This window comes from Rhinatrema bivittatum, chromosome 1 (assembly GCF_901001135.1).
Source record: "Rhinatrema bivittatum chromosome 1, aRhiBiv1.1, whole genome shotgun sequence".
In the NCBI taxonomy this organism is placed as follows: Eukaryota; Metazoa; Chordata; class Amphibia; order Gymnophiona; family Rhinatrematidae; genus Rhinatrema; species Rhinatrema bivittatum.
The window spans coordinates 489273348-489289160 of NC_042615.1; the positions used below are offsets into that span (position 1 = coordinate 489273348).

Genomic DNA, 15813 nt, shown 5'->3' on the forward strand with positions numbered 1-15813 from the left:
AATCATGGGATAGGATTGGAAACAGAGGGTAAGACTAAATGGTCAGTTTTCTAAAAGGAGAATAGTCATTCATGGAGTGCCATGGAGATTACTGGGACCTGTGCTGTTGAAGGTTCATAAATGATCATAAATGATCTGAAAAAGGTGATGACTGAGATGTTCAAATTTGCCTACGTCACAGAATTATGGAAAGTTAATACAGTAGTGGATTGTGAGTAACTTCAGAAGGATCTTGTAAGAGGAAGAGACTAGGCATGTGAATGGCAGATGAAATTTAATGTGAAAAAGTGCAACATGATGCACAAAGAGTAAAAAAAAAATCCCCACTACAGGCACATGATACTGAGTTCTGTATTAGGAGTCACTGCCCAAGAAAAGGACCTAGAAGTTCTTGTGGACAATATGTTGAAATCCTCAGCTCGGTGTGTGGCGGGAGTCAAAAATGCAAATAGAATGATGGGAGTAACTTGAAAAAGATTGGAGGATAAAGCGGAAGTTACCATATTGCCTCTGTATCGATCCATGGTGCGAGCGCACCTTGAGTACTATGTGTGGTCCTGGTTGCTCCATCCCAGAGTGGAACTGGAAAAGGTACTGAGGAGGGTTACAAAAATAATAAAGGGAATGCTGCAGCTCCTCTATGATAAGAGGTGCGCAGGTTAGAAATGGCCGAGTGGGGTGGAAGGAGCAAATAAAGGCTAGTTATTTACCCTTTCAAATAAGACTAAAACAAGGGGATATGCCATGAAGCTAACAACCAGCAGATCCAAAACAAATTGTAGAAAGCACTTTTTTGCTCAATACGATCAAATTGTGGAACCTGTTGTTGAAGACATGGGGAAGGTGACTAGCATAGTGGGGTTTGGAAAAGTCCATACAACACTATGAGCCATGTAGACTAAAGAAAGTCATTGCTATCCCTAGGGAAGAGTAACAAGAAATAGATCTACTTTTTGGGATCTCTGTTTTGGATCTGCTGGTTGTTAGCTTCATGGCATATCCCCTTGTTTTAGTCTTATTTGAAAGGGTAAATAACTGCTTTTTGGGATCTCTTTGATACTTGTGGCCTAGAGTAGCTATTGTTGGACGCAGGATACTGGGCTTGATGGATTTTGGTCTGTTCCAGTATGGTATCTCTTATGTTTTTATGCTGTTGGCAGAGGCGCTACGCCAGAGCAACCAAATGCTGCGGGAACGCTACAAGGAGTTCATGCACTTTCAAGCCAACCACAGGGAGGAGAAGGAATTTCTCATGCGCAAATTTACAGAAGCACGTCAAGTGGTGGAGAAACTGAACTGTGAAAAGGCCGAGCTGAAAAGACAGCTGGAAGAATCTGCAGCAGAAATGGAGCAGCTTAAGAAAGGACAAGAGGTAAAATGAAGAATATTTCTAAACTTGCTGTCTCCTGAAAGGAGGGCAAACTCTGTAAAAGAGAAGTCCTCTAAAGGTTGGAGTCCAACTACTGGATGCCAGCATATAAGATATATTCCTTTTCAACATGCAAGTTTCTTCTCTTTCCTCCAGTTGACTGCTGTAAAAAGTGAGGTGGCAGTAGCTGAGAATGCAGATATTGTAACCAGACGGGTGGCTGAGCCCATTGTGGTAAAGATATTTTATTTATTGTATTTATTTATTTAAAAGTTTTTATATACCGACGTACACTGTGAGTATCACATCTGTTTACATTAAACATGAACTTAGCTTATAAATGCTTTACAGGGAACTCTTGATATATGCGAGTAATATGAACTATTTATAAATGCAACAAAACATGAGCTTGACTTAGCTTAAAGCTCTTTACATAGAACTCTTTACATGGGACTCTTTATAAGTGCGAATCATTATAAGGAGGGACGTTAGGTAACTATGAGCAAGGATGACAGAGTTTATGTGGTTTAAATACAGCTAATTGTTATATGAGAAACTGAATATTAAGTTAACACTAGTTATTATTTGGTAGCAGAGGGTGGAGGGATTCATGCAGTAACAGCCTGAAGGAATGCACAATAACATCCTCTCATCCTTATGCCAGTGTTCAGTCTCGCAGAAATAAAAACTCAACCCAAGTTGGAATCTGCTAGTTTGTGTATAATTCCATATTAGGTGTTTCACACGATTTACAAAGCTAGCCAGTGTTTGCTTTGGTGTTTCCAGCCACTAATCCTGAGGCTGTGTACTGCTAATGAGCTGATTTTAGCATGGAATATTTTTACTGTACTAACTATTCTGCATGTGGCTGATTAGAGAAGAGGTCCCTCCTAGGACTGTATTGCTCACTGATTTGATTAATTATACCTGTGTGCAGGATGACTCCAGCCCTGGGAGCTCGCTCTCCTCCTATAACACAATCACTCAGAGCATGTTTGAGAGCATGAGGCTGCAGGTGGCAAGCTTGGATTCCACAGCCCAGGGGGCAAAGGTGAGAGTGAAAGCAATAGCTGGGTCTCCCTACTGAATTCAATGCTAAACTTTCTGCTCTGGAGTGGTCCTTACCTCGGCTCTCTGATTCCAGGCAGGAGGATGCCTTCAGTAAAGTGCACAGGGATTGATGTGTTGCGGACTCATTCCCAGAAATGAAGGTCTGATGTGTTGGACTTTGTGTAGGCAGCAGTCATGTAAAGAACTCCCATTTCCCTGTTCAGATATGCCTCTGTTGTTATCTACTTCAGTGCGATTTCCTACAAAGAAGGGTTCAGGAGCATAGACAGACAGTGTGGGAGATATAGTATCGTGGAGAGAGAATTTGGTCTTCCAGCAGGAGGCACTGTCCAATTTGGGATAGACACTGGGTTCTTAGGTGTCCATATTTCTTCTGGCCTCACCTGCTATGAATAATGGAATGCAAGTAATAGGATTTTGAATTTTAATGACAATAAGAACATTTTCCTACTTGCTAATGAGGTTTCTTGTTTAGCAGAATAGCCCAGCCCCTGGGTTGTCCTCTCCTCCTTTAGGTGGACACAGACCAAAACTCAGGCAGAGGTCTCCTTGCTGTATGAGGGGTATGTTTATGTTCTCTGCCTCAGTTATGATACAACATGGAAAACATAACTATATTTGTCTCTGCGACACAAGGTGAACACATTTGAAAACAAGGTAGAATGAACATTTTTGTTTACAAGCCTCAGCTTTCCACCATGTCCAGTGCAGGTTTTCTGGGTTATTCTGAGAAATCTTATTAGGTAGGAAAAGTTTTTTCCTTTTTTGGGATGTTCCACTGAGAATAGGCCATGGAAGCTGCCCTAACTCAGGAAGCATTATTGGGGAGGGACCCTCCTGCCAAAGGCTGCATTAGAAGAGGCCTGAACATCTAAACAACAATGCCTTGTGAATGTGGGCAAGCAAAGTCATGTCACCACCTTACTGATATCCACAATGGAAGATGATTCTTTTTCATCTGAGGAAAGTAGCTATAGAATGGGTCTTTGAGTCAGGAGGGGCTAGACCTGCTGCTGAGTAGGACACTCTGATTGCTTCCCGTAGCCACCTAGCCAGCTTGGAAGCTGGGTACCCTTGGTTTCTGTTCCCAGAAATGTTTTATCTGATTTTCAAAATGGCTTACTTTTTAGCCAGATCTCTCTTAACATCTAGAGTATGAAATTTTGCTTCTATGTCAGAAGAGGGGCCAGAGAGCGTAAGGGAAGAACTATCTTCTGATTTATGTATAATGGTGATGCCACTTGCCGAACAAAATGGGGAAGGGGTCCTGAGAATTATCTTCTCCCTATAAAATAAGAAGTTAGGCTCCCGCAGGCTAGTGTCTGTCTCTGTTACACTTCTTGAACAATCAGCACCATTCGTTACATCCAGCTTGGGGACTTCAGTAAACCAAAATAAAAAGTAAGACTTCCAGTAGGATAGTGTCTGTATTTTGCTCAGTCTCCTGGCTGTCAAAATGACTACCAAAACTGTAAAGATTAAAGACACAAAGGTAAGAAATATGCCTTGTAGAGAGAGGCACAAAGGGAGACTCTATCATGGCATTATAAACTATCGATCCCATTTTGGGATAGGATCATTCAAAGAAGACCTAATGATGTCCACTGTCCTGAAGAATAACACACACAAGGTTTATCATCCCAGAGTTTCTGGGATTCCCTGCCTTGTACTGTGCTGGTAGCAGAAGCTTCATATTTTAATATGCTACTACTTAAATCCTTTTCAAACTAGTTTGGGGAATATCTGGAGTATGTCATATTGGTGAAGTTCTTCCTTGACTGCAGCTTAGTCTCTCTTACTTTACTTGAAAATCCCTCGGAACATCTTCAATTTTTAAGTGTAAGCTGAACAGAGGTGTGATCAGCATATTCTGGAGCTCATTTAGTCTCCTGGGCTGTATCCACTCTCATTTATGTAAGTACTTAAAGTACTTCCTCTGTAATTTTTCTTGTAATAATTTCTTTTTTTGTTAATGTTTCATGTTAGATTCATCACCTTCTAAATAATGAACAAAAGAACTTGTTGAAGATTTCTGCCTTTTGCCAGTCCTCTTCTTCATTTCTCCCTTTTATTCCCCCTTTTGTTGTATGCTTCTCCATTTTATATGTAATGAAGGATTTCTCTCTTCTTTCCTTATCCTCCTACACACACCAGTCCAGATTCAAGATCCTGGGTCAGCATTTTCAGTTCTGGGTGCTGCTGTTCAGACTGGCGACGGCCCCGCCCATCTTTACCAAGGTGATAGTTGTGGTGGCGGCAACCCTCCGGAAGGAAGGGATAATGGTCCATCCTTATCTCGACGATTGGCTGATTCAAAGAGCACAAGCGGCTTCTTGGGCGGAGTGTCAGTTGTTGTCGCCTGAGGACATTTGTAGAGCCGCAGTCTGGTCTTCCTTGCTTACCTTCACAAGGCATTATCGTTTGGATGCCAGGGATCTGGACCAAGCGCTTTTTGGGGAGAGTGTCTTGTGAGCTGGTCTTTCGGGTTTGGTACATCCCACTGGGTCTAGACTGATCTGGGTATGTACAGGAAAGGAAAATTGGTTCTTACCTGCTAATTTTCGTTCCTGTAATACCACAGATCAGTCTAGGATCCTGCCTAGGTGCTACTACTGAAAGACTGATTTACCTAATGGTTAGCTGCTGTTCATAGGGAATCTGTCAGAATGATTCTATAATATTTTGGTTTTTGTTATGAACTGTGGTTCAAACCTGATTTTTGGGTATTGGGATCATTTGTTTCGGACCCTTGAGGGAGTTTTTTCCTGTTCGCCCTTGTTTCGGGAATTAGATGGTTTTTTGTCAATTATACTTTGCTTGGGTATCGATAAATACTGATGAGCTGCTCGGGAGATCCAAGATGGCGTCTAACTAGAAAGACGTGGGATTAGGGAGCTCCTCGTTTGTATTTTATTACCTTGAAAAATGCCTCACACGAAGAGGAAAGTCAGGCCAGAGACCCCGACTAACCTGATCCCCCTTACTCACTCAGTCGATGATAGAGGGCTTCTTTTTCACAACGAAGTGTTAGAACCCCGGGAGAAGTGTCCGCGTGTGGCATCGGGGTGGAGCCAATACAGACGCCATCGGACCTACACATCTCGTTAAGCCCCTGGCCTCCAGTGACGCCAGAGCCGCCTCTGATCTCACAGTCCCTGATATTGGAGGAAGCTGACAGACCAGAGAAGCTGGAGGTTTTTTGTCTCATTCCTTCGTCCCTGATTTTCTCACCGATGGGACCAAAAGTCAGTAACCCGCTGGAGCAAAGGAGAAAAGTCAGCGGAGAAGGGAACTGGTCGGAGCCACTGACCTCTACACCAGAAAGGCAGCCTGATGCGGCGGTGGCCTCTGAGAGGCAGGAACGCCGTCTACAAGGTATAGAGACCGATTTGATTAGCTTGGGGGAGGATCAAGTAACTAAAATAACCATGGAAAATGTTTGGTTAGTATTAATGGAGCTAAAAACTTCAATTCTAAATATGAATACAACATTGTCTCAAACTCAAAATCGTATTATACAAATTGACCCAGTGATATCTGCACATTCAGAGAAAATACAGGACTTGGAAAGTCGGGTCTCTCAGATACAAAAGGTTCAAATTGATTTAATTCAAGGTGAACAGATGCATGCTAGAAAGATTGAGAACATGGAAAATGAGGGAAGATAAAACAACCTTCGTTTTTTGAATTTCCCAAAGATCAAGTTTATTTCCCCTTTTGAACAATTTAAAAAAATCATGAGCGAAAATCTTCAAATACCATCGGAGGATTTCCCATTAATATTAAAAATTTTCTTTGTGATACCCGGAAAGAAAAGGAATAATGATCAGCTAGATAAAAATAAAGACTCATAGAATATGAGTAACCTTACAGAATTTTTGGAAACAACAATGGAGGATCAGGTTGAATACCATGGGACTCTATGTATTAGGTTCTCCTATGCAGTAGATAGAGATAAAATTCTAAAGCTCACCCTTCGGAACAGTGATAAGTCCTATTTAGGACAAAAAATCTGGGTATTCCCGGACATATCCAGAGCTACACAATTGAGAAGGAAAACTTTTCTTCAAATGACCCAGCAGGTGAAAAATCTTGGAGCTCAAATAAGTTTATTTTCCAAGCAAATGTGTAGTTAAATTTAGTAATGAAAGATTCGTATTTCTTGATCCATCCGAACTACGTCAATTTCTTGATGCACGTTTACCTAAAAAATCATCTTACCTGCTCACAGGATTTGGAGACAGAACGTCTTTCCCTTCTAAATGCTTGAAGTTTGCTATGTATGCTCTGTTTAGAATTTTGGATCTCCCTATTGCTTTATAAAGGGCATATTACTTTATTTAGGAGATATTGGCTAGTATTCTGTTTTCTTCTGTTTATTTTTCTACTATTGAGGAATTGCCTAAATTGAATTTAAACTAACCAATATTATATTTGTTACTGTATGTATTGATCACCCAATTTATCACAAGCTGTAATTGCTGCCTATTTTGTTCATAAATGCATAAATAAAAAATTTAAAAAAAATACTGAGCTGCAGGTGGCACACTTGGGATACCAGTGCCTCGAAGCTTTGCTCTCTGACTCCATCTGCTGGTAGGAGTGCATAACCCACTGGTCTGGACTGATCTGTGGTATTACAGGAACGAAAATTAGCAGGTAAGAACTAATTTTCCTTTATTCCAGGAGATTAGAGGCTGGGATCAGTTTAGAGACTGTAAGAAGATAGGCCAGGCAGATGATTCTGTGGTCAGATTTAAAGGTTTGAATCAGTCCTTTTGAGGGGCTAGGAAGCCCAAAAGTGTATTGTCTGGTTCCTCTGGGACCAGCTGGATTGCCTAGTGAGGATTGATGGATCATTCCTCCTTAGAAGTGTCTGTATGTGGCTGTCTTCGGCTATTTTTTCCTGGCGTGGTTTCAAATAACTTTGGACTAGTGGATTCTAGATGATGAGTTACAGGATGGTTACTCCCTAGAACTCACAGATTTGAATCTTGGCACCAATATGCTGTCAAGAAATAGGTGGTTTAGTAGACCCTTGACATACTACATTATTTGCAAGCAGTGAATCCTGTATGATGTGAAGAGCTGGCTCTTGGCCAAAAGAGAGAGAGGGTGAAAAAGAATTTGGGTCCATGTTAGTGGCTGTGAGAAAGGGTGAGTGTTCTTTCATTTCTAGTTCTTTTGGGAGTGTGTTTCCATATTCTTATTGAATGTCACCAAAGATTTCTCCATTTTTGCTTCTTGGAAAAACACTTAGTGCTGACTGCTTCTTTTTGGTTGCCATGGTTCTAAGAACTCTCCTTTATGAAGGGGAAGGGTTTATAGTCCATCCTTATCTCATTAGGAGGGCTTTTCACTATCCTATAGACTAAACGAGGTTTCAGTAGGTTTGGACCATGTGATCAGTTAGAACGAGCTTGCTCTTATTCATTCTCCAGCTCTAGAATACCAAGAGAAGAATTATTTGCTCAGAGGGTTCCTGAGGCTTGGGATTATCTGCAGCTTCTGGGTTCCATGGCAGCCGTCATGGATCAGGTTCCATGAGCTACAATACACATGTGTCCTGTGCGGTCTCCTCTCTAGTTCGTCCCTATATTATCAGGACTAAAAGGTTTGCTGTTTCTTCCATGGTCCATAAGACTCAGCCTTGTGTGGTGGTCATCACCAATTAATTTGCTAACAGGGTGAATCTGGAGTCTCCACCCTGGGTTTTCCATGATGGGGAGCACTCTGTCAGGACCAGGTGATACAAGAGGAAGCCTTGTAGTTCATCAATAGTTTGGAAAACAGAGCTGCTGTGTTAGTTGCTTCACTTCCTATCCTTAGTGTAAGGAATGGCAGTCCTAATAGTCTGACAGTGCTACAGCTGTTGTATACATAAACCATTAAGGAGACACCCAAAGTCAGGAGTGCCAAGGAGACAGTTTATATATTTCATTGGGCAAAGCAAAATCTTTAGGCTTCTTCAATTTATATTGCCGAGCTGCAGCATGTCCAGGCCTGTGTTTTCTCTGCTGAAACACTGTGGTTCCTGAGGAGTGGGAACTTAGCCGAAAGGTTTTTCCGAAGACTGTGCATCAATGCGAACTACCTTATTTGAATTTAATGACTGTACTAGACTGCTAAGGCCATCTGGCTCTTCAGCCAATGCAAGGAATAGATGCTCTATTTCAACTGTGGCTGGAGAATTATCCATTGTATGGAAGCGCAAGCGTAGCCTAGTGGTTAGAGCAGCAGGCTGTGAACTAGGGCAGCCAGAGTTCATTCCTGCAGCTTCTCCTTGTGACCTTGGACAAGTCACTTCACCCTCCATTTCTTCAGGTACAAAACATAGGGCCTCGTTTACTAGACGCTGAATGGGAGAAAAGCCTTAGAAAATGAGGTCCTTAGATTGCAAGTCCTCTGAGGACGGGGAAATATCTACTGTTCCTGAATGTAATCCACTTTCAAGTGCCTGAAAAAGCGTAATATAAATCAAATAAATATTAAATATTTGTATGTACTTCTTCCCTAGCTTCTATTAGGGAGAGCTTTAAGTAAGCTAGATATTAATCCTAGTGGGTCTAGTTTGTACAAGAAGACTTTTTGGTTTGTGACTTTGTGAGACTACAGGTCAGATTTGCTATCTGATCTTATCAAGAATATAGATCCTCTGAGTTCAGTTTTCAGGGAGGATTCAGCTCCATTTTTTATTTTATTGCTTGGTCCTTTGTGAGGATGTGATTAATGCAGGAAGAGACTTTCTTTCTCTGCAATTTCTACCTCATCAAAGGCCTGTAAGTATTCTTTTACAGGGTTATGCCAGGGTTTGATGTATATTTGAATTGTGCTGCAAAGAGTGGTCTGTTTCACCCTGGTGTTCTGATATTTTAATCATCAAACAGCACTGAATGAACCTTTTTTCTTTGAAACAGCACTGGGAATATTTAATTGAAAATCTATTTGTGGACCATCATAACACCTGTGCCATGGACTTAAACAGAAAAATAGTATGGACCTATGATTGTGTATGATTAATAGTGCTACAAAAGGGCTAATATTTGACCATGGCACAGGTGCTATGATGGTCCATAAATAGATTTCTCAGTGCTGTTTCAAAGAAGAAAGGTACATTGAGTGCTGTTTGGTGATTGATATTTATATGGTGTACGTGCTTGTGAAGACCTCAGTTTTTGTGAGTGATTTTTTGAGTTCAGTATTTTGACCATTTTGATGATCCTTCAAAAGGGTTTGGTTAATTTGTTAAAATTCTCACAAAGTCCAGATAGCAGCAATCTCCTGTTTTGAAGAAGTGGAGTTCAAGGAGCTTTGGTTGCTTTCTAACTAACTGCCTTATTTCCCTTGAGGTATGATACAAGTGCATCCTCACTTCAGACTTTTTGTTCCTCAGGGAAACTTAATCTAGGCAGGTGACTTAGGCTGGATGGAGTTAGGAGATAATTACATCACCTTTCATATTGCTAGTTTCTTCACTTGAAACCATGATACCATTCACATTTAATTAACACTGTTTATAGTTATTACTATGTTTATAGTTATGTACCATATTATGCAACCAATTGTTCCATGTAACTGTTACTCATTATTTAACTACACTGTTCCATGTAAACAGATACGATGTGCAAACAGTTATCGGTATATAAAAACCTTTTAAATAAATATTGAAAGGTCATCAGGTTACAAAAGATATTAGTACTCATTCAACTAGAGCTGGTGCTTCTTAGGCAGAATCTTCAGTACTTGTGCCAGAAGATATTTATAAGGTGGCAACATGGTCTTCAGGGCATACCTTTATGAAACACTACTGCCGATACTCGTATAAAGATTATGCAACTTTTGGGGCTAATTTTCTTTATGATGGCCCTAACTTCTTCCTTCCCAGTTTATTTGGGCTTGGGTACTTCCCACAAGTCTGGACTGGTGTAGCAGGATGATAAGGAAGGAGACAGTTGCTCATACCTGATAATTTCCTTTCTTTGAATCCTGCTGACAAGTCCAGGAACCATCTGGGAAGTTTGAGCTTGCTCTTAAGAACATAAGAAATTGCCATGCTGGGTCAGACCAAGGGTCCATCAAGCCCAGCATCCTGTTTCTAACAGAGGCCAAACCAGGCCACAAGAACCTGGCAATTACCCAAACACTAAGAAGATCCCATGCCACTGATGCAACCAATAGCAGTGGCCATTCCCCAAGTAAATTTGATTAATAGCCGTTAATGGACTTCTCCTCCAAGAACTTATCCAAACCTTTTTTGAACCCAGGTACACTAACTGCACCAACCACATCCTCTGGCAACAAATTCCAGAGCTTTGTGCGTTGAGTGAAAAAGAATTTTCTCGGATTAGTCTTAAATGTGCTACTTGCTAACTTAATTTTAAAGTGTTCCTTATGGATTGCAGAAAGGTTGGATCTCCTTTAAGGGATCTTGAGGTCAACTGTCATTTGAGTGTTTGCGATGATGTTTTATACTCTATTCTTGAGAATTGCAGAGAGATCGTTAGAGAATTTTTCATTAGTTTTGCATAATATTTATTTAGGCACTTTTATATACCAAACATTCGTGTTAACGTCATGTCTGTTTACAATATAATAAAACATTAAATGATCCTAAAATAAAATAATTCATACAAATAAAATCACATAAAATTAAATGAAATAAAAAAATAGCTTGGTTAAAATAAATAATTTATAAATATTCTTCTTATTTATTGCTTTGTCATAAGAATACCAGCTTTTCCTGGGCTGCAACACTGTTAGTATCTGTGATGAAGTTACAGGAAAAACTGTGGCCACTGCTTCCATCTGCTGGTAGAAGGAAACAATCCAGGAGTCTGGATTAGTTTAACATGATTTGAGGAAAGGAAATTCAGACAAAAACAGATTTCTCTTTTATCTATTGGGCAGTATTCACTGTTTGGGCTTCTGCTCTAATAACCACTCATTTTTCATGATAATTTTGCTCATCCTCTTCCTGTTGGGGTGTTTTGTTTTGTTTGTTTGTTGTTGTTTTTTTTTTGGGGGGGTGGGGGGGTTGTGTTTTTTAATGGTAACTTTTAGCTCTCACCACTTCTATTCTCTCCATAGATAACATTATTGGTCTCTCTTTTTACTTTTGTTAGCCTGCTTTATATAAAAATTTGTATTACCTTCTCCATGCTTTCTTTTATTGCTGACCTAAGTTAGTCCATTCTTTCTTCTCTTGGAATTCCAATAGGTACACCTCAGTACAATCACCCTCATCTTGAAGCCAGCCACCCTGAAGTCCAAACTCTGGTAGTAGTGTGGTTCACTTTAACATTGAAGGACTCTGAACAGTGATAACTAGAGCCTAAGTTTTCTCTTACCATGAGGTCAGTGACCCTGTCTCCATTTGTCAGTACCAGATTCAAAGTAGTCTCCCCTTGGGTGAACTCTTCCATTAGTTGCCTGCGGCATGCCCCTTGTTAGGGCACCCAGGATCATCTAGCTGTCACATCAGATAGCTCCAGTCTACAAGTAGGATCTCCCCTTTCATGTCCAATTTTACCTCCTTCCTCTGTGTTGGAGGTTTGTATAATACTTGCATGTACAAAACATTTCTCGGAGTGTTTTTCAACTACATTAATACAGTTTTTCTTTGCTCTCCCTTTTAGTTCAGTGGCTACTGTTGTGTTGGATTAAAAAGGTCTATTCCCCCTTCCCTCTGGCCCTTTTCTCTACCGTTTGTTCTGAAGAGATATTAGATTGGGATGGTCACATTCCAATTCTGGTTTTGATTACTCTAGGACTCCGTGACAGCAACTATAGCCAAGCCTGTATCTGCCTTAGTGGTCTCCAAATTAATGAATTTGTTTCCAAGGCTTTGTGAATTTATAAACATGGCTCTCCCTTCCTCTCTATTTCCTTTTGTTGTCCTTTATTCGTTTAACTACGTTGCTTGCTCTCTCCGATAAGCGGTCTGATTTATTTTGGGCTTTTTATCCCCATATTTAACTCTCATTTTTACTTGTTGAGAAAAGCAGTCTGTGGTTCCCTCATCTTAGTATAAATGCCTGTCTAGATAGGAATTGAAACAATGGGTAAAGACTTGAGTAATCTTCTTAGATGTAAGCCATCAAATTTATAAAGATCCTTAGTCTCCCAGTTACTTCCCCTTCATTAACACATCTTGGCTCTGAAAACCAAGGCTGATTGATCTCCTCATGATACTTTACTAAAGCTACTTCTATATCAGATTCTGATTTTTGCAGATTCTTAATTTTCTTTTTACACTTTCCTGAAATCACCCTCCCTGGCTTTTTAATCTTTTTAGAGTAGAGGACCTAGATTTTAATGGGCTTTCTCAGCCAATTTTATTGTGTTTAAAGAAAAATCTCTTAGGTTGCTCTGATAGGAATGGCATAGGCCATGGAAGCTTTTGCTATTGTGGTGGCCCTTAGGCACTGCTGCTGCCTCAGTGAAGGACTTCCTCTACTGTGGTGGTTCCTCTGAGGTCTGGGTAACTTTTTCTGGTCTTCTGCTCCTATGATGGCCCTGCCAAGTTCACTTTTGCCTCTGCTGGAGTGGTCCCTCTGCAGACCCTGTTGTTGCTTCTGGTGCACACAATCATGGTGGTCTCTTCTACTGCAGCCCCTGCTTTGTCTTGCAGTGGAGGCCTAGTGCAGCTACTGTTATTTCTTGGAGGAAAAATCAGCTGCTGTAGTGGATATTCTCCTGAGATAATTGGTGATCTCAGGCAACTGCACATCAAGGGCTTGTAAGTGGTGCAGGCTTACTACAAATGTGAGAACCCACCTCCGGTTGGTGCTGGGTTGGGATAGCGCATAACTGTAGTAACCAACTGAAGGGGGCCTTCACCATCCATGAAACACATACAGTACTGGAGAGAGAGAGGGAAGACTTGTTGGTTTGCTGGTTTTTGGTTTAACGTTATAACTCCACTTAGCTAAAAACAGAGGATGTAAACATGCCTTTTGTATGGAAAGCATGCCTCTGCTTGAGTTCTGATCTCTCTCTAACCTGGTGACAGGGAGGTCAACCCATGGTCTGATGATTTTTTAGGAGATCCACAATCCATAAGAATGAGATTCATTTGCATGCAGTGGAGGCAATACATGCAAATGCATCTCATCTATATTCATTGTGGATATTTTGAAAACTTGACCAGCTTTTGTGGCACTAGAGGATCGACGTTGCCTGTTCCCTCAGCAGAACACGGAAAAGTCCTTCTTGCTTGGATTTGAACTATGCTTAAACTGCATTGAAACTTCAGAAATGTTTTGCTGCTATTTGTGTCCTGAAAGGGAGCAAGAGAGGGTCCTGAAGCATCCACATCTTTTTGCCAATTAGGCTGGCTGCTATGCATGGCATTTTCTTCTTGTAGCCTGGCCCACACTCCCATAGACTTTTTTTCTTCCTTCTCCCGGGGCAGGTTTCTGACACAGGGACAGAGTTCTTGCGACTGCTAAAGGAGCGGAAAGAGCAGCTGGAAGAAGATTTGAAGACATTCCGAGAAAACACTGAAAGGCTCCAGCAAGAAAAGCTGGACCTCCTGACTCAAAACCAGGAACTGCAAGCAAGGTTGGCCTCTGCTGCTGGGGATGAGGATCAGCACCAAATATGCCAGGTAAAGCAGTAAGCAAGGCAGAGGAGAGGCAGCCGTTGGATCATTTTTAGTTAACTTGATGTCTTTTAAGTAATTTTAGTTGTTAAATGTTTCAAAGGTAGCTGATAGCTTCTATCTGTAATTTTCAGGTGCTTTTTTCTTGGTCATTATATTTTTCTTAATGTTTGCTGAGATCTCTAAGAGGGAAGGTTTGCATTCCCAGTGGCTCTTTACCAAGAGTGTTTGAAGGTCTGTGATTTTGGGATTTCAAGGACAAAGCTATCAAAGAGATGTTTCCTTTCCCTAGAATGACTGTGACACAGGAAGTCTAGTCTTGTTTGAGAGCTGGAAGGAAAGTCACAGAGACTAAAATATTCACCCCCACACTGTGGAGGCAGCAGGAGTCAACTCTACAGCAGCTGTCACTGTTCACTAGGACCTAAGCATGTTGTTCCTTCCCCTCCTTAATTTTTTTAGTGCTGGGTGGTATTGGACATTGGCATTACCTATATTCTGCTAATCTGTCTGGATATAGGGAGAGTTCCTGAGTTCTTCCATACAATTGAATGGGTGAAGTGGCACAAATTTCCAGTTTGTGAAATCCCATTGCTGGTTCTTTCAAAGAATTTGATTGAACAGTTACTGTTTTGTTAACACCTAGTAAATCTGAGTTTTTTAGTACATCGGAAGAGTCCAGTTTCTGGGGAGTGACAGCTCTCACTTTGTGTGTTTGGCAGGAGCATGGGGCCCCAGCTGTGAGATTGCATGAGACAGAAAATTTGCAAGGAGCAGGTGACAGGTGAGACTTGCATTATACACTTTCAGTACAGAGTCTGTCTTTGTAGCCTTTAGGAGCACTGATACTATGCAGTTACTGTATGTATCAATGAGAGAGTCCCGAAACACTGCACTTCCTAGTCAGCAGCAAATGTGAGCCTGGGGTTAGACTGTTGCTAATCACTGGAGCCCAATGTGCCTGAATACACATAGCTAGAGAGCTGTGATGCATTCAAGTTCATGTCATGCCCTATTTCACTTGCTCTGCCCTTTCTACCTCATAGTTTGATTCATCAATTGGTGCTTTAGCAAGTAAAGTGAAAAGCATAACTTATTAAACAAGTCAAGAGAGAAAATTGAGGCCAATGATAATGGGAATATAAATCAGAACAGAAAAAAATGCAAGACAATGCTACAAACTTGCAAATTGTCACTTTTTGTTCTCCTAGGACAAGCAGGATGGTAGTCCTAACAGATGGGTGACATCATCAGATGGAGCCCAACCCGGAAAATTTTTCTCAAAGTTTCTAGAACTTTGACTGGCACACTGAGTATGACCAGCATGCCACCATCTTTGCGTCCATGTGGGGTCCTTTTTCAATCTCTCTTTTTCCACAAAGTAGTTGTCTCGCAGTAATGGAGCTCTACTCTTACTCATACCTTTCAAAGTAATTTTCCCAGTTGTTTGACATTCTCAGTGCCAGGTCCCTCCTTCTTCTGTCTGTGCCGTCCAGCATGTGGTAGGTGTTTAAATTTTCGCTTCGTGCGGTTGATTCCCGGCGAGTCGCCTCTGATCACCCATTGACCGCTCACTGGCTTTTTTTCATGGCGTCCAGTTTTCGCCGATGCTCCCAGTGCCCGTGGACCATGTTGATTACTGATCTGTGTGAGGTCTGTATCCTCTGCCTGGGGGCATCACATGATGTCCAAGGGTGCCATCTGTGTGACCAGATGACTCCAAAGGCCGTCGTGCTCAGCTGGATAAGATGGAAAAGCTTTTTGCCTGAAA

The 15813-nt window shown here is 41.2% G+C and overlaps 1 protein-coding gene across 5 annotated transcripts in view; it reads left to right on the top strand.

The window, feature by feature from the left end:
* Positions 1–15813, top strand: part of IKBKG (inhibitor of nuclear factor kappa B kinase regulatory subunit gamma) — a 77639-nt gene that overhangs the window by 24333 nt on the left and 37493 nt on the right. For 3 of the 5 annotated variants that reach the window (XM_029608430.1, XM_029608420.1, XM_029608417.1), the window contains exons 3-7: positions 1161–1372; positions 1526–1603; positions 2307–2420; positions 13854–14048; positions 14765–14826. In XM_029608430.1, the coding sequence (XP_029464290.1) occupies positions 1161–1372; positions 1526–1603; positions 2307–2420; positions 13854–14048; positions 14765–14826 (661 nt within the window). The remainder of the gene's footprint in view (positions 1–1160; positions 1373–1525; positions 1604–2306; positions 2421–13853; positions 14049–14764; positions 14827–15813) is intronic. The other 2 variants (XM_029608438.1, XM_029608447.1) reach the window with 2 other exon arrangements.